Here is a 23,203-nt window from a genome sequence, read left to right on the forward strand (position 1 = left end):
CACATCACCCAGACCCCACATCACCCAGACCCCACATCACCCAGACCCCACATCACCCAGACCACACATCACCCAGACCACACAGACCCCACATCACCCAGACCACACATCACCCATACCACCCAGACCACACATCACCCAGACCCCACATCACCCAGACCCCACATCACCCAGACCCCACATCACCCAGACCCCACATCACCCAGACCACACATCACCCAGACCACACAGACCCCACATCACCCAGACCACACATCACCCAGACCCCACATCACCCAGACCCCACATCACCCAGACCCCACATCACCCAGACCCCACATCACCCAGACCCCACATCACCCAGACCACACATCACCCAGACCACACATCACCCAGACCACACAGACCCCACATCACCCAGACCACACATCACCCAGACCCCACATCACCCAGACCACACATCACCCAGACCACACATCACCCAGACCCCACATCACCCAGACCCCACATCACCGAGACCACACAGACCCCGCATCACCCAGACCCCGCATCACCCAGACCCCACATCACCCGGACCACACATCACCCAGACCACACATCACCGAGACCACACAGACCCCGCATCACCCAGACCCCGCATCACCCAGACCACACATCACCCAGACCACACATCACCCAGACCACCCAAACCACACATCACCCAGACCACACATCACCCAGACCCCACATCACCCAGACCCCGCATCACCCAGACCACACATCACCCAGACCACACAGACCACACATCACCCAGACCACACATCACCCAGACCCCACATCACCCAGACCCCACATCACCCAGACCCCACATCACCCAGACCCCACATCACCCAGACCCCGCATCACCCAGACCCCGCATCACCCAGACCACACATCACCCAGACCACACAGACCACACATCACCCAGACCACACATCACCCAGACCACACATCACCCAGACCCCACATCACCCAGACCACACAGACCCCACATCACCCAGACCACACATCACCCAGACCACACATCACCCAGACCACACATCACCCAGACCACACATCACCCAGACCACACATCACCCAGACCACCCAGACCACACATCACCCAGACCCCACATCACCCAGACCACACAGACCCCACATCACCCAGACCACACATCACCCAGACCACACATCACCCAGACCACCCAGACCACACATCACCCAGACCCCACATCACCCAGACCACACAGACCCCACATCACCCAGACCACACATCACCCAGACCACACAGACCACACATCACCCAGACCACACATCACCCAGACCACACAGACCCACATCACCCAGACCACACATCACCCAGACCCCCCAGCTGATCGAGGAGCCCCTGACCCTCGCATAAATTAACATAAACTCAACATATACTGCCACAAATGTAAGACATTAACATGTATTATACATGAACATGGAATATGAAAAAAAATATTGTATACTTTTGTAATGTTGGCAGCGCTAGAGGGTGAGGTGTAGCTGCGCCAGACATGTTTCTATTTTAAGTCATATGCGTTGATATAATCGCGAAAGTGCAAACAGCGATTATGTTAATTAGCGGGTGACGTCACCGGCCGGTATCGCGCGGGGGATGCGGCAGTGAGGGAGGCCCTCGCTTTGTGGCAGCAGCGGCGGCGGCGCTCGCTCGCTCCGCGTTTCGATCGAAAACTCCGCCAGTTAAAAAAAGAACACTTAGAGATGGCTCGTCTTTACCTGGGCAAGCTTAGCTACAAGGCGAGCGAGAAGGACATTGAGCGCTTCCTTAGAGGCTTCGGCAAGATCGTTGAGATTAGCCTCAAGAACGGGTGAGTTTCAATTCCCCAGTTCACATCGGCGACCGCCATTACGCGCCTTCGCCCCATTGGTCTGCGCGCCGCACGCGCCCGCGCACAGCCAATTGGGCCGCGAGACCGTGCAGCAATTCGTCCAATCGGCGCGCGAGAAGCTCGCTCCGCGCTTATCCGCGCTGGGAAATACGCCGCAGGCTTTTCATGTTCCGCTAGGCCTCACGCGAGTCCAGAAATGTGTCTTACAAATGTATCAAAAGATTTTTTAAATGTATATCAGAATAGGTTTTCCCCTTTCTGGCAATAAAACAGGTGTTAAGATGTTAAAACACCAAACTGAAACCTTTTGCAAGGAATCATGTCTGCATTAACCACATATACTTGTGAAAATACAAACAAAAAGCATGCTCTGAGATATGGTGGTTCAATTTCGATTTAAAGCTTTCGTGACTGCAGGGATTCATCTTCTGGCTTCTTTCGGTAAAGTCACGTAGAATGGAGATAAAATAAAAATAATAAAATTCTCACGACGTTTCGGCCACAACACAAAGTAGCCTTCCTCAGGTGAAGAAACAGGACTGTCCGGAAAACAGCGCTTGAGTCTCCATTCTACGTGACTTTATCGAAATAACCCAGAAGATATAGTGGTTCGTTCACTCCTTGTTCTGCTATTGAATGATCTAATGGAGCCAGTCGGCGCGTATGGGGCGTCGAGGTGAAACCTCTGGTACGCGGCAAATAATCCGGTACTGAACTTGGCTTTTGAAGCTATACAAGCTATACAATTCCCCCGTGTTTCATGTGCATGGTCGTTTCCAATATAATATCACTATACGTCAATCACTCGGGGTTGATACACCACATTGGATAAAGTGTTACTTGATGAACGGAAGTCACGGACTGCGAAATGACCAGGAAATGGTAGTACAGCGATGGATTTTTGAATCTGCGTGCAGAGCTTTGAAGGTTATTCACTCCTATTCGTGGGGGTCTTGGTAATCCAGGTTTCTCCCACATCTATGAATGTCCATACATCTCACTCAATACAGGACCCTCCTTAAAATAGTCTTGGCTCGGTGAGGTTTTTTTTTCTAAGTAAATAAGGTCGACTGTATTGTTACGAGGTATTTTCACGTCTGTGCCGTATAGCTTTAGTGTGTTTTCTGCACGTGGGCCGAACGTCGATCAAGATGCCGGAACAACACGCATTAACAACCCGGAAACACAGAGAGAACATTGATATTGTAGCCCGAGTTTTGGCCGTGATAATGTGGAATTTCCACCGCGGGTTCTGTACCTCCAGCGGAGATGTACACCACGCAACTAAAGCACCGTCAAGTCAATGCTGCCCATTGTCAGACCACATTCGTGCGGTGTCAAACCGTCAAAGGAACTCGAGCCTTTGATGTTGGTCCTGCCTTAATATATAATGTGAATCTACATATGTGATGGTTTCGGGACTGCCAACAAAGCTGGACAGCCCTCGTGAAACACGTGTTCATGTTTAGGTAAAAAAATATTGCAACATGTAAGTTTGACTTGTAAGTGCATTATTTGCAACGGTTACTCGCGCGCTCGGCTATGCTATGCAATTGATTTCATTTACATTCGCTAACTTGCAATACGTATTTCAAATAAAGCCTCGGCTGAATCGGGTTGCTGTTTTCAGAGGGATCCGATTATCCCTGCCTGGGCCATTATGGCCATAGCTTTTGAATATTTTCGTGCTGGAGTTAATAGCGGTGCCTGAAAACAAAACATGATTATTTTATCCCTTGATCCAGAGCATAAAGAAAGTTTGTATTTTCAATGTGTATAAATGTACGCCGCACAAATTTCAACTGGTTGACTCTAGGGCAGATAGGGAGTTTGCTATTTGAGTCTTCAAAATGAAGAGGTTAGACTGAACAGGGTAAGACAGAAGAGTTGCAGACATTGGGGCACATTCAGAAGGAGCCACCACCGGTAAAGGTTTGCTGAGGTGGAAAAAACTTTAACTGGTAATGATTTATCGTCAAATTAATCCAGTGAAATTTATCAATCCAATTGTTTGTATGCTATTACATAGCACACTTGCATTGCCCATGGAAAGAAATTGGAATCACTTTCAGCGCAACTGGAGTCGGTAAAATATTTGGAAGTGAATACTGTTCCTTCAGATTGGTTTTAAATTATAAATCAAATTTTCATCCAATCACAAGCCCTCCGTGGGTTTTATTTATTGAATTCTACGGACATATTATTTGTGAAGGTTATGGTTAAAATATACATCTGAGGTTTCGAGATCATAGTGCCTAAGAATTATTTTCATGCCCGCAGTTTCTGGGCCAGCCTCGACCGAAATATTGTATCTCGACCCCATGTGTTTATCGATGCGAACGCTGCTGTATCTGTCCTTCATTGGCTGATGTGTGCTGTTCTCAGGTATGCATTTGTGGAGCTTGAAGATGGCCGGGATGCGGATAGTGCCGTGTACGAGCTGAACGGCCGCGACCTGTGTGGGGACCCGGTGGTGGTGGAACATGCCCGGGGGCGGCCGGGAGGTAGACTCACCGCTTCCTGCCCTGGAGTAGAGAAAACGACTCGCGCCAGTGTTTTTCCTCGAGTGCAGTTAAAAGTCTACTGAAAATACATTGTTTATACTGCTGAACTGTGTTGATGAGCGGTTGTTTTTAAATGTACATTACATATATATTGCAAATGCCTTACACAGTACTTTGTTATCTTTTATGAAAATGTATGTTTTGCATTTTAAAGTGTTTCTGATGTTCTTAAGACCACGGGTTATTTCAATATTGGATCTGTTATTTAGAAGTAACGACTAAATATTTTTACACTGGTCTATTGCCTCGTTAATATTTATATCTGAGTTAACCCAAATTCATGTGGTGGTTCCTTGGAAACACTGCAAATGATTAATTGTCGCTTTAATGTGATCTTACATAACCTGCCATCCATTCTACTTAAAGCATTTACCCGTGCTCTTGAGCTTTTTATATGAATTGCTGAATGTTTTCTCTTTAAACTTAACCACCGATTTAACAAAGTCGTCAATGTTTTGAATCAAGAATCTCTAAGATGCCTGTTCCAATGGCCATGGCCTTACCTTACCAACCAACCAACCAACCGCACCAACCCATCCACTCCGTACCGTACCAACCTACCCGTTCCATTCCCATGGCCCTTGGCTGCCCTTGCGGAAGCCTCCTCCTGCGGCCTCACTTGCCTTTAGACCCGGTTGGTGAGGAACAGCCAGGTGTCATTTCTGGCTGGTTTGGTGAACTCCGTGCTTTTTCACATACTTCATTACAGTACATTGTTAATTGTGTAGAATTAGCTTAAAACTGTTTTGTGCTGTTTACGACGTAAGTGTAATATGCACACACACAGTTTTGTATCGGTAATTCATGTCTAGTATGCTATATAGAATCAATTGCACTGACTTTTCTCCATACAGTATAATGCCATATTGTATTTTCAAGATGCATGGTTATGTTTGAGTAATTCTGCTGTTGCTTAAAATAATATAAAAAATCTTCAGTGTCATTCACAAGATGAACAATATTTTATTAACCAACTTTATCATTAATAGTTGCAATAATTTGCTCAAACAAAACTGTATAATCAAAACAGCACAGAAAATAGTTTTTTTAACCACTATATATAGCTATTTTTGAACTAACTCATGCTTTATACACTACATACAATGTATTTGCACCTTGCTATGATTGCTATTTTTCACGCATACATATTTATTTACTATTTTTAAACTGCGTCTGCTGTTTGGCATGAATGAGACGCTTTGTAATCTACGTCCACTTGGCGTAGGTGCTTCTTCAATTTTCGGAGGACGCTCCGGACTCTACAGGCCTCCCATCCGCACCGAGTACCGGCTCGTAGTGGAGAACCTCTCCACCCGCTGCGATGCAGAACAGCTGAAGGTAATCGCTCGACTTGAACCATTGCAAAATCTTCACCAACATCTACGTTGGCAACATTTGTAATTGTGCGGATGTTGCCGTGGTGTAATGGTTTTCAGACTTGGCTTGCAATCCATTGGCCACTGGTTTTGTCTCCATGGTGCCCCAGTTGAAACATTGGCCAAGTTTCTTAAATCATGCCTCTCGTGGAGTCACTTCTGCCAGCAGTGGCACGAGCAACTACTTGCAGGACTGCATCTTTACCTCTTATTTCTCTTTTTGCATTATGCAGTTGCTTAGATCAGCAACCAACACGTCAGCAGAGGACAGTTTTAATGAATTAATTTGTTTTATTGTACTATGCTGCAACGTCTGTTGCCCAACACCTTCACCATCATGCACTGACCGTCATGGTGAAGTATGATAAAATAACTTACACGACACGGCGTGGCGGGGCCTCATCCAGCAGTGGATAGGCAAAAGGGCTGTATATGTACAATGCAATTCTATTTTATTATAACTTTCAAAGTGGTTTTATGCCAAATTGTGTTTTTCTCTTGTGAAGCACTTCGCTGGATGATAGAATAGACCTCGATGCTTTTGAAGGTTACATAGACCTGTTTTGTGAGTCACGCATTGTAGTTAATTCTGATGAGCTTTAGAAATGCCCTGTTCTGTAAATTGGCCCACTCATGTGGGTCTCCCTGCTCCTCTCCACTCATTTTTGTTCTGAGCCATCTCGAGGTCAACTCCACAGTCCTTCATATTTTAGATCACCACTAAGAACCACCTCTACCAGGGCTTGCCTCTTGATCACTGCTCTGGTGTTACCATGTTCAACATCGCCTTCCTTTGCGATGTGGGTTTCCTCTCATCTTACGACTTGCCCTCGCCATTTGAGTCGACTTTGTTTCATCCTCTCTGAGATAGGCACCACAACTCTTGCCTTCTTACTCCTATTCTAATTTCTGACCCGATTCAGTCTTTGGATCTCAGTAATCAATCTTTCCATCATTTCTATGGTGCAAAAATACCCATATATGTATATATTTTTTAGGAGATCTATTTCCAATTTTACCAAATCTTGTCGATGTATCGTTCAAATAAAACGTTACGATAGCTCGTGCCTCAATCCCCTCGGGTCGCACCGACAACTCTCCCGCAGGACTCGCTGCGCCGTGCTGGCGAGGTGATGTATGGCGAAGCGCACGTGGAGCGAGACAATGAGGGCTTTGTGGAGTTCCGCACGTTTGTGGACATGAAGCGAGCTCTGGACGAGCTGGACGGCATGGAGCTCTTTGGCCGCAAGCTCAAGCTGAGGGAGGAGCGCTCCAACCGGACGCTACGCGCTAAACGCCGCAGTCGATCGAGGTTTGGAGTTCAGTACACGACAGAACACTTGCACGTGACGCACACAGCAACTGGCAACATCAGTTTCCGAGCTGGGGATGCGGGGCCAGTTCATTTATCCTGACTGCGCGGCTTGTTTAACGCTCTAGTCTGTTACAATCTAAAATATCTGATAGTTATACAGGAAGAAGCTGGATATTAGTATGCCGTGTATGATAGGCACATTTCCGTTATAAGCAAAAACGCTTTATCTTACAGTACAGTGGTGTGGGGAAGGAGAAGGCTAGCTTGTGATGCAAGCGCCGCATGAAAGCACAAATGGCCTTGTTCCCAATAAAGTGAAAATTTGTACCGAGGTAGCAGGATTCGAGTTGTAGCGATGTGTTTATATCTCATAAGAGTTAATTATTTGGTTACCCAGTCATTTAAAATGGTTATCACGTAATTCACTGCAATTGGTCACAATGATATTGGAACCACAACAGTTTTGCCACCTCAGGTGGTACCGGCAAGTAAATATCTGCTCCGGGCCCATGGGCGATAAGGGGTGTGCGTACATCGAGTTTCTGCTGTACCAGCTGGTCTAGTCTTACCCAGGTTACTGCTAATCGTAAAGGGCCTGACAGGCGAGGAATATTTGTGTTTATGAAAGCATTGGAACAGTTTTTCTCTCTGTTTCTCATCGTCATCACCAGCATTGATCTATATACTGCTGGATAAATTCCTGCAGGTTTGTTTTACTCGGTCACAAAATAACTTTAAACTTTATCGCCACTCATTGACATGATGTGCGTATATTCCGTTGCGTGCAATATGGCGCACGTGCTGCGGGTTGTTGTGTTGAGCCGGTGTTGGTCGTATCGGGCAGGTCACGCTCGAGAAACCGCCGCCGAAGGCTGAACCGGGCAAAACGGTCGCGAAGCAGGAGTGGCAGGAGGGCGAGACGACGCAGCCGCACACGCAGCCGATCCAGGTCAGATCTTGCAGCCGGCATCGTTAACAGCTTCACAAAAGCAAATTGAGGGTAAAAAAAAATCAGAAAAAATCTCGCGTTTAATTAACGATCGCAAGGGGGGGGGGTACCTTGTCCAAGCCGCACGACGAGTTGGCGTTCACGCAGGGCGTGACGTGCAATGTTGCGACGCATTGTTGGGCACGATAACGTCGCAAGGCACGAAATATCGTAATGCACCTTGTGGGTAACGTGCTGGGAGAACTTGATAGTGGAATATTTGATGATATACATTTTTAAGTTTTTACGTAGTGTAAATGATACACTTCCAGAAATTTTCATTACAAATTGCTAATAGCGCTGTTGGAGTTTCTGTAAGTAGATTTAAATGCATGCACTTTAGAAATGTTTTTATACATCGAGACGTAAGAATACGTTAAAATCCACCTAATGGCTATCGGGTGCGGCGTTGTGATGTTATTTTTTTCCTTCAGGTCTCGTTCACCGGCAAAGCGTAAACGAGGCAGGGACAGCAGGTCCCATTCACGGTCTCGCAGAAAGAAAAGTCGCTCGCGCAGCCGCTCTGTCTCTGTCGGTAAAACAAACGGCAGGAACGGCGGGAAGCGGTCGGCATCCAGGTCTCGAACAAAATCTCGGTCTAGGTCCAGGTCTCGCAAGAGGGTCAGGCGATCGCGTTCCCGCTCCAAGTCGAGGTCTCCTAGACGCGCAAAGAATGTGCGCTCTCGCTCGAGGTCGAGATCTCCCAAGCGGGGGAAGAACGCCAGGTCCCGATCCAGGTCCGCGTCTGTCAAGGGAAGGAAGTTTAGCAGGTCGCGCTCGAGGTCTCCATCTCCAAAGACCAGGAAATACTCGAGGTCCCATTCTCGGTCAAGGTCCCCCAAGGGAAGGAAAAACAGCAGGTCTCGCTCCAGGTCTGTGTCTCCCAAGAGAAGGAAAAATAGCAAGTCTCGCTCGAGGTCTCGATCGCTCAGGGGACGGAAGAACATCAGGTCTCGTTCTCGCTCGAGGTCTGCCAAGGGAAGGAAAAACAGTAGATCTCGCTCTAGGTCTAGATCTCTCAAGGGAAGGAAGAAGGTTAGGTCTCGCTCCAGGTCTCCCAAGAGAGGAAGAAATGCTAGGTCTCGCTCCAGATCTGTATCTCCTAAGGCAAGGAAGATTGCCAGGTCTCGCTCGAAGTCTAGATCTCCCAAAGCAAGGAAGAACGTGAGGTCTAGTTCTAGGTCAAAGTCTCCCAAAGGAAGGAAAAACAGCAGGTCTCGTTCCAGGTCTCTAAAGGGAAAGAAAAAAGTCGGATCTCGTTCTCGGTCACGGTCTCCTAAGAGAGGGAAGAATGCCAGATCTCGCTCCAAGTCTCCCGCGGGAAAGAGAGACAGCAGATCTCGCTCCAGATCAGGATCTCCTAAGTGTAGAAAGAACACCAGGTCTCGCTCTGGTTCCAGGTCTCCCGAGGGAAAGAAAGACAGCCCGTCTCGCTCTAGGTCTAGATCTCCGAAGAAAGAGGAAAAGATGAAGCCTCTCTCCAAATCCAAGTCGCCATCACCGTCGAGGCAGAGGTCTCGGTCTCGCTCCGCGTCTCAGATAAGGTCAAAGTCGAGGTCTCCCTCCTGCCCGAAACCTGCCTCCAACTCGAGCTGCCCCACTGCCACTAAACATTAGAAACAATTGTGGGTTTCTTACATTGGATTTTTGAAGGGGTGTTAAAGGGGGTGTTTGTAATTATTATTATCAAAAACATTTTTACCGTTTCACTTCACAGGTTAACACTGGCATTCGTATGAATGAAGTAGTAATCCATTTATAGTGAACTGCTTATTTTTAATAGATGTTTGATTTGTCTGCATTGAGCCTCTCATGCTTTTGTGAATTGTTTTTTTTTCCCCCATAAGGCAATCATTTACGTAGGAGCTTGGTTTGTTGCTGTGTTAATGAACAATCTTCAAAAATGACGACTCCAGGGTTGCAATAGATGGCAGCAGGGTCATACAAGCATGAATTCTTTCTCAGCTGTCATGTGTGCCCTCTTAGTTCCTGTGAAGGGTTAAAATTATAGTAAGGTGCCAGTAAGTCACGAAATTGTGATTTTATAAGTCAGTCCTTTCACTCGCCCAATTGACAACTCGCAGACATTTTTGAGTGAATGGCCATGACGTGTTTTTTTTTCGGTACATACGTGTGTTGAACTTCTTTTGCACTGTACGTAGCCAATCCTGCTCACTGGAGGTGCGGGGGAAGGACAACAAACTAAACATAAGAACAGTGCTAAAAAAAATGGTTAATTTAGATTTAAAAGTCCATAGATCCAGTGGCATCCTCTTATTGGAAGGAAGAGCGCTCCAGACGGCCGTGAAAGCGCGCAATGCAGCGACCGTCTTTGTTCGATGGTTAGCCAAACTCCACTGCAAGGATACACAGAACATAGCATCATGTGCTGTGCACATTTCAGCATTACATTTATTGTACAATTGATGCTATGTCCACCTTGCTTAATGAGAGCTGTGTGGAGTACTTAACCAGGCATATTGCAATCTTGGAATTCCTTGTTGCCAAGAAGATAATTATTGATTTGTATTAAAGTAAATTACACCCTTTGCTGTATACTTCATTATAAAAAATAAATAAACCGCCTCCACGTGGAATACATGCTCTTGATTCCTTATTATGATTGTTCGGAGAAAATGTCAAATGTGTGTGTGTGCCCAAGAGGTTGTTTTGTTCCTCGGAAGGCAGCGCTGCTCGCCCATGTCGTTTCTTTGGACTTCCACCACGTGCTGTTGCCGTCTCATCGTTCAAGCAGACAGTGCCTGCAGTAGATTCGAAAGCGCGTTTCGGAGCTCTCAAAGTGCCACTGAAAAGTGACGTTCCCTGCCTTGTCTCCCACATGCCGAACGCTCCTTAAAATCGAAGTGTTATATGTAAAAATTTGCAAGGAACCGAAAGTTACGTTGCGCGTGACGCATGCAGCAGTGGCGGCGTCGGTGACCTCGTTGGGGATGCGTGGCAGTTCATTTCTCCTGACTGCGCTCCTCGTTTTAACGCTCTAGTCTGTTGCAACCTAATATATTATTCGAGACAAGCTGGATATTAGTATGCCGTGTATAATAAGCACATTTCTGTTAAAAGCAACACATGACAATACAGTGCTCTGGGGAAGAAGGGTAGCTTGTGATACAAGCGCATGAAAGCAGAAACACCCTTGCTCCTAACAAAGTAGAAATTGGTACCGACGTAGGCCACTGCGAATGCGCGGGCTCCCTCTGGTGAACGCGTGGCAGCGGGGTGGTGCCCGAGTGCGCCTTCTCATCGTTCCGCGCGGTGCCGTGACCAAGGCAAGGAAGAAGGGGAGCAGAACGCAATGCGGAGACAATGCGTCGTTTTTCACCACCAAGCCAGCCAGCCCGAGAGCCGCTGTTTTGGGTGCACGTCCACACAGCCCCCCGTTTAGGGGGTCCCTTGCTGCCGCCGAGTGGCGGATGGAAATTGGGGCAGGTTAACGTGATTTCTTCAAAAGTTTTTCGTTTTGCTCAGCGAGGCTCTTCACCGTAGAGCTGTTTTACTAATAAGCCCGATTGGGTTCATGTTTGCACCTGGGTCACGGTGATCCTAACCCAGTATTGTATTTGTGGGTATTGGCTCCCAACCCAAAACAAAGCCGCGATGTATATCCATTGCAATGATGATCGTGTCACCCACATGGCACTGCTGCTATCGTCTGTGCTCGGTAGAGCAGCGCTGGTGTAATCAAATATTGGTTTCCCCCAAATAAATGGGGAAACCAATATTTGAGCAGGTTTTACTGGCTGTTGCGGCTATTACAGCCAAATGTAATTAAAACATGAGTTGTAGTTTGATTTATATGAAAAATAGAGTACGGTTATGTGGCGATAACAGTTGCTATATTACTTACTCCTCCTGACCGCTTATGATAAAGGTGTAGTTAATTGACATCGCTGTAGTTTAATTTTGATTTAAAGCTTTCGTGACTGCAGTAATTCATATTCTTACTTCTTTCGGTAAAGTCACGTTGAAGGGAAACAACAAAATAATAAAATATATAAAACAATAAAAATTCTCACGACGTTTCAGGTGTGTCGGTTTGCATACATTTATTTATTTTTAAACGGTGCATTTATTTATTTTAAAAAAACGTTAGCGCCACGCGCAGCGATTTGGCAGTTTATTTGGACTAGTACATACTAGTCCATCTATGTTCTGAAAAGAGGAGGGGGGAGACGATTTTTTTTATGTATGCTGTCTGAAAGCCACTGTAAGCGTGAACAATCAATTAAGACCTGAAATGGTTTATCAAATCTTTCCAATGATTGCTAAGCCAGAATCCATCTTCTCAGTTGAAATTGTCTCTGTGCTTGTATATGTGGATAGCCTCATGAACGAATCTCTCATGTTAGCCAGATGGCTTACAAAGAACCTCTGTCTTGGAAAAGTCAATGTCATGTGAGCCTACTGAATTATAACAATGATCTGCCACGGCCGAGGTGTTGGTCCTACCGTGTTTAAGGTCTGCTTTGTGTTCACGAATGCGGTCCGAGACATGGCGTTTGGTTTCTCCAATGTAACTACTACCACAGAGGCAACTTAGTTTGTAGACACCAGGGTATTGTATGTCCGGAATCACATCTTTTACAGATGGAACCAGATCACGGATTTTATGTAATGTGTTGAAACGGACCTGGATCTTGTGTTTATTCAAGATTTTGGAGATCTTTTTTGTGATCCCCGCAATGTAGGGTAAAGTGATGGTTTTGAAAGGCTCCTCAAGAGGGTCCTTCTTCATGGTTTGAGTGATAGCTTTGCGGATTGTATAGTCCCCAGACGACCTGCTTGTCAGTTTTGATGTAGTTTCCTTATTCACCAAGGTTCCTGTACCTGACACCATTGCAATCATTGAAGACTTGGTTCATCAAGGACTAAACACTGAGGTACCCCCCCCTGGTGAGACACTGTTTAACCAATACATACTTCACTTGGAATGGAACTTTCTACAAACAAACTGAGGGCACCCCAATGGGCTCCCCCCTATCTCCGGTTATAGCTAACATTTTCATGGAGAAATTTGAGACTGACGCCATCCAGACTGCCACTATGCGCCCAACCTTATGGAAGAGGTACGTGGATGACACTTTTGTCATCTGGCCACATGGCCGGCCTGCTCTAGTCCAATTCTTCGACCACATCAATTCCATACACCCAGCCATCAGATTTACCATGGAAGTCGAAATAGATGGCAAGCTACCTTTTTTGGATGTCCTAATTAAAAAGAGACCTGATGGTTCAATGAGCCACTCTGTCTACAGGAAAGCTACCCATACGGATGCTTATCTGAAACCGGATTCCCACCACCATCCATCACAGAAGAATTATCTCATCAAGACTCTGTATCATAGAGCCCAATGCATATCCGACCAGGAACACATAGGCAGTGAACTCAAGCACGTACACCAAGCTCTTAAGGCTAATGGTTACTCCGACTATACAATCCGCAAAGCTATCACTCAAACCATGAAGAAGGACCCTCTTGAGGAGCCTTTCAAAACCATCACTTTACCCTACATTGCGGGGATCACAAAAAAGATCTCCAAAATCTTGAATAAACACAAGATCCAGGTCCGTTTCAACACATTACATAAAATCCGTGATCTGGTTCCGTCTGTAAAAGATGTGATTCCGGACATACAATACCCTGGTGTCTACAAACTAAGTTGCCTCTGTGGTAGTAGTTACATTGGAGAAACCAAACGCCATGTCTCGGACCGCATTCGTGAACACAAAGCAGACCTTAAACACGGTAGGACCAACACCTCGGCCGTGGCAGATCATTGTTATAATTCAGTAGGCTCACATGACATTGACTTTTCCAAGATAGAGGTTCTTTGTAAGCCATCTGGCTACCATGAGAGATTCGTTCATGAGGCTATCCACATATACAAGCACAGAGACAATTTCAACCGAGAAGATGGATTCTGGCTTAGCAATCATTGGACAGATTTGATAAACCATTTAAGGTCTTAATTGATTGTTCACGCTTACAGTGGCTTTCAGACAGCATACATGAAAAAAATCGTCTCCCCCCTCCTCTTTTCAGAACATAGATGGACTAGTCCATCTAAATAAACTGCCAAATCGCTGCGCGTGGCGCTAACGTTTTTTTTAAATAAATAAATGCACCGTTTGAAAATAAATAAATTTATGCAAACCGACACACCTGAAGACGACCGTTTGTGTTATGGTCGAAACGTCGTGAGAATTTTTATTGTTTTATATATTTTATTATTTTGTTGTTTCCCTTCAACGTGACTTTACCGAAAGAACTAAGAATATGAATATCGCTGTAGTTATTTGTATAATCCTCTCCACACGAGCGTGAGTGTTAACATGAGTGCTGTATTAACATGAACAAACAATACACAATCTCTACAATGTCATTCGAATTACTCATCCAGCAGTAGACATCAATTCTCTGCTGGATGAGGGCTTCCCCACACCGCGAGGGTCGTTGTGATGACTTGGCCACACGTCACCACGCTGGTTAATGTGGGTTCGTGAAGGTGGGGAGCATATAAATGCAGTGCAACTCAACCCTCGACTGGCCCACCACCAGGGGCGGAGCCACAGGGGGGCTGGGGGGGGGCTCAGCCCCCCCTGAAATTTTGGGAAAGTCGGTAATCGGGATAACCAGATATCCGGCTGCTGCAAAATTCTGGCTGCCATCTCGTGCTGACACCTCGTGCTGACACCTCGTGCTGACACCTCGTGCTGACACCTCGTGCTGACACCTCGTGCTGACACCTCGTGCTGACACCTCGTGCTGACACCTCGTGCTGACACCTCGTGCTGCCCTGCAGGCTGCCACCTTGTGCTGCCCTGCAGGCTGCTTTAGCGGCAGCCTTTCGAACTTATCGAACTTATTAGCCACATCAGCGGCTCCGACCTATTAATAAACTCCGCGTTCAAATCCAATAAAATTGATTTTATATATTTGTGGCACTGGATATCTCAGAATATTGAAGTCGGCCCCCCCAAAGTCAAATATCCTGGCTCCGCCCCTGCCCACCACGTTAGCCCGACAGTCCTATGGCAAATCTACTCTGCATGATGGTCACCCCATCCAAGCACTTTTCGGGCCCCAAAAAATCCTGCTTCGCTTGCGAGATCTCGACGAGATCATGGAGATGATCGGGAGCACTCCGGCTGATGTCCTGGGCAAGTGGCAGCAATCCGGCTGAGAAAGCGCCGCAGGATGTCCGCTAGAGGTCAGCAGCTGAGCGTCATCTCAGCCCGCACGTGGCAGGAGAACAATCGCCCTTGGGATCTCCAACCTTCGCACACAAAGCAGGATTATTGAGATGCTTGGAATTCCATTAAACATTGCTCGTGAAGGCAATGGTTTGAACCCATCAATAGGGTCAAATAGCACACGTTGGGATTCTGTCGGCACCAATACAGTTGTTGACATTACCATGAGCATCAATTCACTGCTCGATGAAGGCCTCCGCAAGCGATTGATTGATATCCCCCACGATCCGGCAATGTAATACTCCACCAAACTGATTTCATCGCTCCGTCTCCCTCGGTTGACGTCTTCTCGGATGCGTCACCTCGGCTGCCACTCCGTTATTATTCTCGACCATCGATCATCGTCCTTTGTAGCGACGTGTTCTGCCCAAGCCCCAGTTACTTTTTATTATTATTAACAGTTTGAATAATGTCTTTGACCTGCGTGTGTTGTCTGCTCAACGTGTCGTCCCCCTTTCTCTCGATGGAATTCCAAGCATCTCAATAATCGCTGCCTCATAACTGACCACATACGGTGTGCATACTGTACTTTAAATAGTTGTGATAAGAACACATATTGCCCTCTAACAAAGATAAATGTTCTTAAGATTCCTGAGCTAATGGTATTGCTTCCAGATTCAGAAGCGCCGAACAATACATGCCACCACAGGGCCCATTGGTGACATTCGGCAAAGTAAGCAAATGCTCAAAGCCCCGAGTGGCTCAAGGGGACCTGGATTAATGGAAAACAGCGGTACCAAATATCCGCTTGGAAAAAAGAATCCGAATGATATGCAAATAAAATGTACGTAAACATTTAATGAATCTCTCTCATGTCTCCGTCGTCCAGGGCTGCCTTCTTCACTCGTCTCACTAACACACCTGTCTCTCTCATGACACAACATCACTGGCTCATCTGTGTCGCTGTTCTTCTCACATCACCCCACATGTCTTGTCCACATCTCTCATAACTGCTCCACCTCCAACGTGTGTAAACGTCTTTTGTTATCTCGCCAGCACTTTATTAATTGAAAGGGTGGAGGGGGTGGGGGTCCAAACACGTGTCCTACTTTTGGTTCCCAATGGTGCTCTCTGGAGCCGCATGCGGCTCTTTATGACTGCTTCGTGACGTCATTCAAATTGCATTGCGGCTTTTGAAATACATAAATAAATAAATAAACTGGCTCTTCTTGTTATTTTGGGTTTCCAACCCCCGCTCTAACATAAAGCACGGTACTTAGTTTATTAATTGGAATTCATGGAACTGTTTATACGTGGATACGTCATATCTCTGTGTGCTATTACTATCCAAGGAACCTCTATACAGAATAATGAACTCCCATAGGCAATTGCATTGCATGTTCAACAATTACCATGAAACATACATGACTGAATTCACGTATAATTTTATAACATGAACATGTACCATTTGACTTGATTAAGACACGCATTTTGTAAGACCTGGAATGCTTCCTTAGCGTTCCGTCTGGATTGTGCTTGGATGGGTCACCAGCTTGTCATCGGAGGCTATGTGGTGAGCAGCAGAGGCCAGTCCAGCCAAATGCATTGTTGTACGGTACTGTTCTGTGAATATATGCTCATACCGTTCAGCATGGTGCAGTAAATACCCCCCCCACCCCACCCCACAACATGTGGGGTGCTGACTATGGAAAAGACATTCGATTTATTGGCTTCAAAATTCAGAGCCCACTTCCCCACCGGAACAATGCCACCCGCCACCCCGTGAGCTCTGGGCGGCACAGTCGGCACAGATTCACAACCCACTCCCTCTGGCGGCGACGGCACAGCCGAATAGATGAACACGCCGGTGAATTGATCAAAAACGCGTTAATTGGAAATTTCCAAGGTCAAGCATGCGGGACACAAATGCGTGATTGACTATGCACGATGCTAATCAGAGCGATTGAAATAAAGTACCCGCGAATTGCGAGGGGGGGGGGGGAGGCGATTTGAAGCTTGCGAATGAACGCAGGGTGCTGTGCGTCGCCGATGTACAACCGGTTTCTACGATCTGTTTCTACAATCTGACTCCTTGAGATCGTTACTTCTACTTTTAGAAAACTGCGCAGTGAATGACGCTGCCACCGGGGTCACCATTCCACATAACCCCGGCCACCTTCCCCGGCGTTTTGTAAGACGCCACACTCGCCACCCGCAGCAATGAAGCTGCCATGCACTTAAACAATTTAAATGTCAAAATGTCACGGCGCCCTGGTAATGCATGGGGCAATATTGCAGACGTTATCAGCGGCCACCGGCTATGGGTTGTTATTATTAAATTGCGGTGGTGGCCCGCTTGGGGACGGAGAGATGCGGTGGGTCACCGCTTATTGCAGGGCGGTTGTGTGTGTTTGTGTGTGTGTGTTTTGTGTGTGTGTGTTGTGTGGGTGTTTTTATCCTACAACAGCGGCGCGCGGTGACCTACTCGCGCTCAGAATGTCAAGGTTTTTTTTTAATATCCGTGGCGCGAGTCGATGCTCGCAGGGTGATAAGGTCCCGCCGCCGTCACCACCGCCGCTGCTGCTGCTGCACGGAGGCTTTGGGCACGCACGAGGCGGGGTGGGTGACGCACGACGAGCGCGGCTCGACGTCACAACGACGACACGCGGACACGCGGCCACGCCTGGCGGCTGTGTGGGCCCGGGCAGTTAACCCCTCGCCTCTGGCCACCATCGCGCGTTCTTATTTGACACCGCTCACGAGCCACGGGGGCCCAAGGGCCGAACGCATCCATTGGTTAGCGACAAATGGCGCTATCGCATTTGTACGAGATGAGAGTAAACTTGCTCAATTTTAACACGTTGGCTTTCGTGACCAATATCATCCATAATACAGATTTTTTTTTGGGGGGGGGGGTTAGAACGCGTAAGTATACATGTATCGTTAAACCCTTGCGGTGACCTAAAATGCGTCGTTAAAATATTAAATTGAGCATCATTATTATTATAAGAGCTTGGACAGGAGACGATGACGATGGGGGGAGATTTCAAAGTCAAGAATCGATGTCAGTGGTTGAACACGGTATGGGTGACGAGGAATCAGTGAGCCCGGTAGTCCGTGTCGTCAACACGGGTGGAGGAATCGATGAGTGAAGTTCACAGGGACATTGACAGTGGAGTTACTGTGAATGCAATGAGTGGCTATCCTCGGGTGTTCTGACAAGTTTCTCGTCATGTCATTACAATTGGGCAAGTGGAATCATGTCGTGAGATGAAGTATCCATTCGTGCATCACCCCATGTCAGAGAACATCCTGTTGAAGCGGGTATTACAGAACTTATTCTGAGATTCAATCAAATGACTTTATACACCCACGAGGCAGCACACTTTCCTACATATCCAGATGTAGAGAAATATTTCAAAATTTGAATTTTGACAAATTAAGAAAATAAAACCATTGTGATACAGCCTTAACAGGATGTTAACAGAATGTTACGGCTTAACAGAATGTTATGGCTCTATCACAATGGTTTTATTTGTTAAGGCTATATAGCAATGGTTTTATTTCCTTAAATTTTCAGTCTGATATGGCTATACGGGGGATCTTTGAATTACACAATCATGAGAGATGGCAGCAGATTGGAGAGGCCTTCAATCCAGCAGTGGATTGACCAAGGCTGTCAATACATATTTTCTGATGGAGGTCTGACACTGAATAATATGCTTGTAACCAGATGTGGTACTTGTACAGTGGATTCATGTGTAGCTAGTAAGCAGTAGCGGACGTTATCAACTTTCTGTCGGTTATAGTTTCAGACTCTATGGGACAAACATTATTTGGTTTACAAACAATAGGTCTATACCTACTATGATCACCCAGGAATGCCTTAACGCTTGTGACGTCACTCCACAACGACCAGCCCCCCTCATTAATAATCATGAACAGGTTACGTCCGCCACATGCACCCCCCCACCCCCATTAATAATCATGAACAGGTGATGTCACTCCATATGGAGCACCCTCCCCCCTCATTAATAATCATTATAAGGTGACGTCCTCCAAATGGACACCCCCCCCTCCCATTAATAATTAGCGGCTGACGTCACTCCACATGGGGGCGAGGCGCCTCCTCCCCCCTCCTGGGCGTCAACTTACAACCCTCACTACAAAGGCAGAACCCTCACGTCACGCGACCTCCGTAACGCTGTTGAGACATCAAAGTAAAAAGGACGTCACGATGAACAAGGGATTATAACCTTGAAATGAAATAATTCTGTGTCACCGCGCCCTTACAAATTGCACACGAATGGATGCAATGAATATCACGTCAAAGGTCTGTGCTTTTCGCTTGCAAGTTTCAGATTTACTGCAATACACCCGTCCTTGGACGGGCAAAAGGCGAGTTTTATATATCTCGATGTTTAGTGTGAGAATTGAAGCAAGTAAGAACTGTCGGCTGACCCTACCATAATCATGAGTGGAACCAATCACCATTTGCGGGGGAACAAATCAGATAAAAATGGATTTCGATTTTTTTTTTTATATTGGGATTATGATGATTATTTTCTCATTTCCAAGATTGAGTAGGAAAATGTGCCATATATCAGCTTGTTTTAAACGTTGTAGACCACCATTAGTCACTGAGTCACAAACAAAGATGTGTGCCGTGGATATGGGCCTGGCACGAAGGCGGTGGTACAACAGCAGCTGGACCTTGAGTCAGCACCACCCTGCTGGCCATCTGTGCCTTCCGCGTACCAACAATGAACACGTCCCGTAGCCCACTGGGAAGGTGTCGCTACGCTTTGAGCCTTTCGCAATGCTTTTAAAAAGCACGTGGGCAGAGCACAACATCCGGGGAACTATTTGAACTCTTTGCGCTACTGTTTGTAATGGTCACATTTGGCAATATCACCACCCGAACATTCTCTCTCTGTCCTGCAAGCACGCACTCTGTTTAGCAGCGACTCTGCTTTTTGCCAACGTGGATTTCTACATCACGAATGCGTCCACGAGGACGACCACCCTGGAGATGGAGCTACGACGTCGATGCATGTCCACGAGTGAGATGGACGGTAATGGCAGGAGCCCGCCGGCTCCCATCACTCTCCCTCGCCTCTTCCCCCTCGCCTGCCTGCTCGCAGGCAATTTACGGAGTGGCCTCTTTGGGACTGTGGCTGCTTCGTTGAACGCGCGCTGCTCTAACACGGACGGGGCTCCTCCTGCCTCGCCGCCGCTGCTCGTCGTGACGTCTGGATGGAGAGATCATTATCATGACTGGATCACTCGCGCTCGATACCCAACGCTTCTGTCTCCCTTCGCAGACCCAAACGTGCCCTTAAATAACCTCCCAGAGCCCAACCAACAAACACCGAGAATAAATAAACACCGAGGATGAACAAACACCGCGCTGCTGCTGCTGGAATGCTGTCGTGAGACCCCCCACCACCGCCTGCGCGCCTCGCCAATAATCCGCGACTTTTCACCCTCACACCCAGCCCCCTGGCAGCTTGATGCAATTTTACATCGTTTCTCTTTTTTTAGAATTCCAGGGTTATTAATGTATAATCACCCCCCCCCCACCCCCAAACTAGATTCGAATATAATTCCCTGCTGGTAGATTCGAGATCGGCGTCCAGGGCACTCGCCCGTTGTGCTTGCTGAAGCGAGCGCAGCGGAGGGCACGGCCCGACCGGCTGCGTGGCTTTGGAACGGCAGAACGCGTGGGAGGCCAGCGAGCGGGGCTGGTCAGAGGGCGCGCGACACGGCGAGAAGGTGGCCGAGAACCATGGGGTGTGGGGAGTGGCAGTCGGGGGCGCGCAACGCGCCTGGGAGGGCGTCCGCCGAGGAGAGATGGAGCGAAGGAATCCGTTCGTGTGGCGCGTGCGAGGGTGGATTATTTACCCATGGCGGGGTTGTGATAGAGATTGCTTGGGGTGAGGGTGATCGTCCAGCAGTGGATTGTTCACGGCTGATGATGATCACGATGGATGATGTAGGTGCCGATGACCAAATGAGTCACCTGGAAGGCGCACAATCTCGTCAGATCTCGAAGACCAAGCAAGCTTGAGCCTGGACAGTGCTGACAACCGTGCAGACGCAGGCTGTCAGCAACGACTACGGGTCCACGACAAAAGAGGGCAGTGCAGCAGAATCCATCGTTGTACTGCACTTCTAAGCTTTGCATCTATGCGCTCGGCCTTCACCGAGCCGCACTCACGATCGCGGTGAGGTATGGTCAAAATACCCCCCCCCCCCCCACGACCACGCGGGGAGCCGTACTAATGCAAGACAACCGTTATATTCCTGCGACGAGACACACATGGCATTTGCCGCTGGCAATATGAGCAGCGATGGAGCCATCTCGGGGGAATTGACACGCACTCGGGTTGTTAATAAAGACACGCAGGGGCAAACTAAACAGATATCCCCCGAACATCTGGAGGTGCAGATTTGCGATTTTATAAAACCGATTTCCCCGAGTTTGAACATCAGGGGTGAATCCTGCAGCGCCTCTAGTGGCTGAGCGAGCCCATCGCGCGGGACCTTGTCTTCACGCACGATTATCTCACTCTCGTGTGCCCAAACAACTCTCACGGCGTGGGGAGGGAGGCCTTCATCCAGCAGTGGATTGATCATGGTGGATCAATATAATTGAATTGACTGGATTGCTATCTGGGACCTACATAATTGATGATCGATGAATAATTGCACGGTCACACTCCTGGTAACCCACAAAGAGCTGGCTGCTGGGCGAAATGCTGTTCGTGACCGCCTATTGAAGCCAGGATGGGGCACGCTGAGATGATGTACCACGCTGGGACGCCTTTGTATTGCCCGACCGCATCAGGCACTCACTGACGGCTGAGTAAAAACTGTGAGCAGACTCCGTTACCGCTTAGCTTCTGAGATCTGACGAGACTCGGGAGCTTTACGGATGACTTGGTGACGACATTGAGACAGGAAGAGAAGGCGTCGATCAGAGAACAAAGACAAAGGTCCCCCGTATAGCCTCTAACAGACTGTTGGGGCAAGTGCTGTTAGCGAGCAGCACCTATGAAGGCCGCCACGGCACACGAGGGGGTGGGTGGCCAACACCACGCCCGGCCGCCTTTGTCTCCCCAGTGGTGATGTTTACACACCACCCAAGTACTCATTCGAGGCTGAGTCGACCTAGGGGAGGCCCCGGACCGGTTTAATTACTCGTGCCACTGGTGTTGGTAGCCGTGAGCGGGAGTCGAACTCGGGCCACCGGGTTCGAAGCGCAGCGTAGCGCTAACCGCTGCGCCGCACACACAGGAGACGTCACATTTATTTGAGGACAGTAAGTGCCACTGGGCCGCGGCGGACACGCCATGCCTCGAAGGGATCGTGAAGGGGTGGAGAAACACGCCCGAGAAAGTATTCCGGAGATGGAGCGATGAAAACCAGATCTACGTTCCGGTGGTGCAGTGGATTGTGGGTGGCATCGCGGGACCTGCGAGCGATGGGGGGCCGGCGTGGGGGAGGCCTCCATCCAGCAGTGGATGGACCACGTCCGACGGTGATGATGATGATGATTGTGTCATGAGGGGTGGTTGTTGTGCGTGGCTGTCGGATTTGTGTTGGTGCTCTGCTTGGGGAGCTGAGCCCACAGTCACGCTCACCGCCTGTTCACTGTGCCGAGAGAAGTGGCACTCGCTATTTCCAGTCAGTGCAAGCGCCAGGCTAATCATGATGATGATGATCATTATTATAATACTACCACGTTCGTTATTCCCGTATTCTCGGCGTCATACGACGCTGTTCAGGAAAGTAAGACGCTCTCCACACTGGCATTGTGCCCGGTGTACATGCAGCTAGTATAAATCTGGGCACACACACACACCTAGCCGGTTATGAGTTGAACCCCCAAC

At 47.9% G+C, this 23,203-nt stretch overlaps 1 protein-coding gene across 1 annotated transcript; it reads left to right on the top strand.

Moving 5' to 3' along the window:
- Window positions 1–1,588: 1,588 nt before the first annotated feature.
- LOC116945132 (uncharacterized) lies at window positions 1,589–10,693 on the top strand. The gene is made up of 6 exons (XM_032959295.2): window positions 1,589–1,832; window positions 4,239–4,357; window positions 5,643–5,755; window positions 6,900–7,105; window positions 7,953–8,057; window positions 8,531–10,693. Exons 1-6 carry the CDS (start codon window positions 1,726–1,728, stop codon window positions 9,711–9,713), a joined length of 1,833 nt encoding a protein of 610 aa, XP_032815186.1. The 5' UTR covers window positions 1,589–1,725; the 3' UTR covers window positions 9,714–10,693.
- Window positions 10,694–23,203: the final 12,510 nt, after the last annotated feature.

This window comes from Petromyzon marinus, chromosome 23 (assembly GCF_048934315.1).
Source record: "Petromyzon marinus isolate PM22_M1 ecotype Great Lakes invasive population chromosome 23, UKy_Petmar_22M1.pri1.0, whole genome shotgun sequence".
Lineage (NCBI taxonomy): Eukaryota > Metazoa > Chordata > Hyperoartia > Petromyzontiformes > Petromyzontidae > Petromyzon > Petromyzon marinus.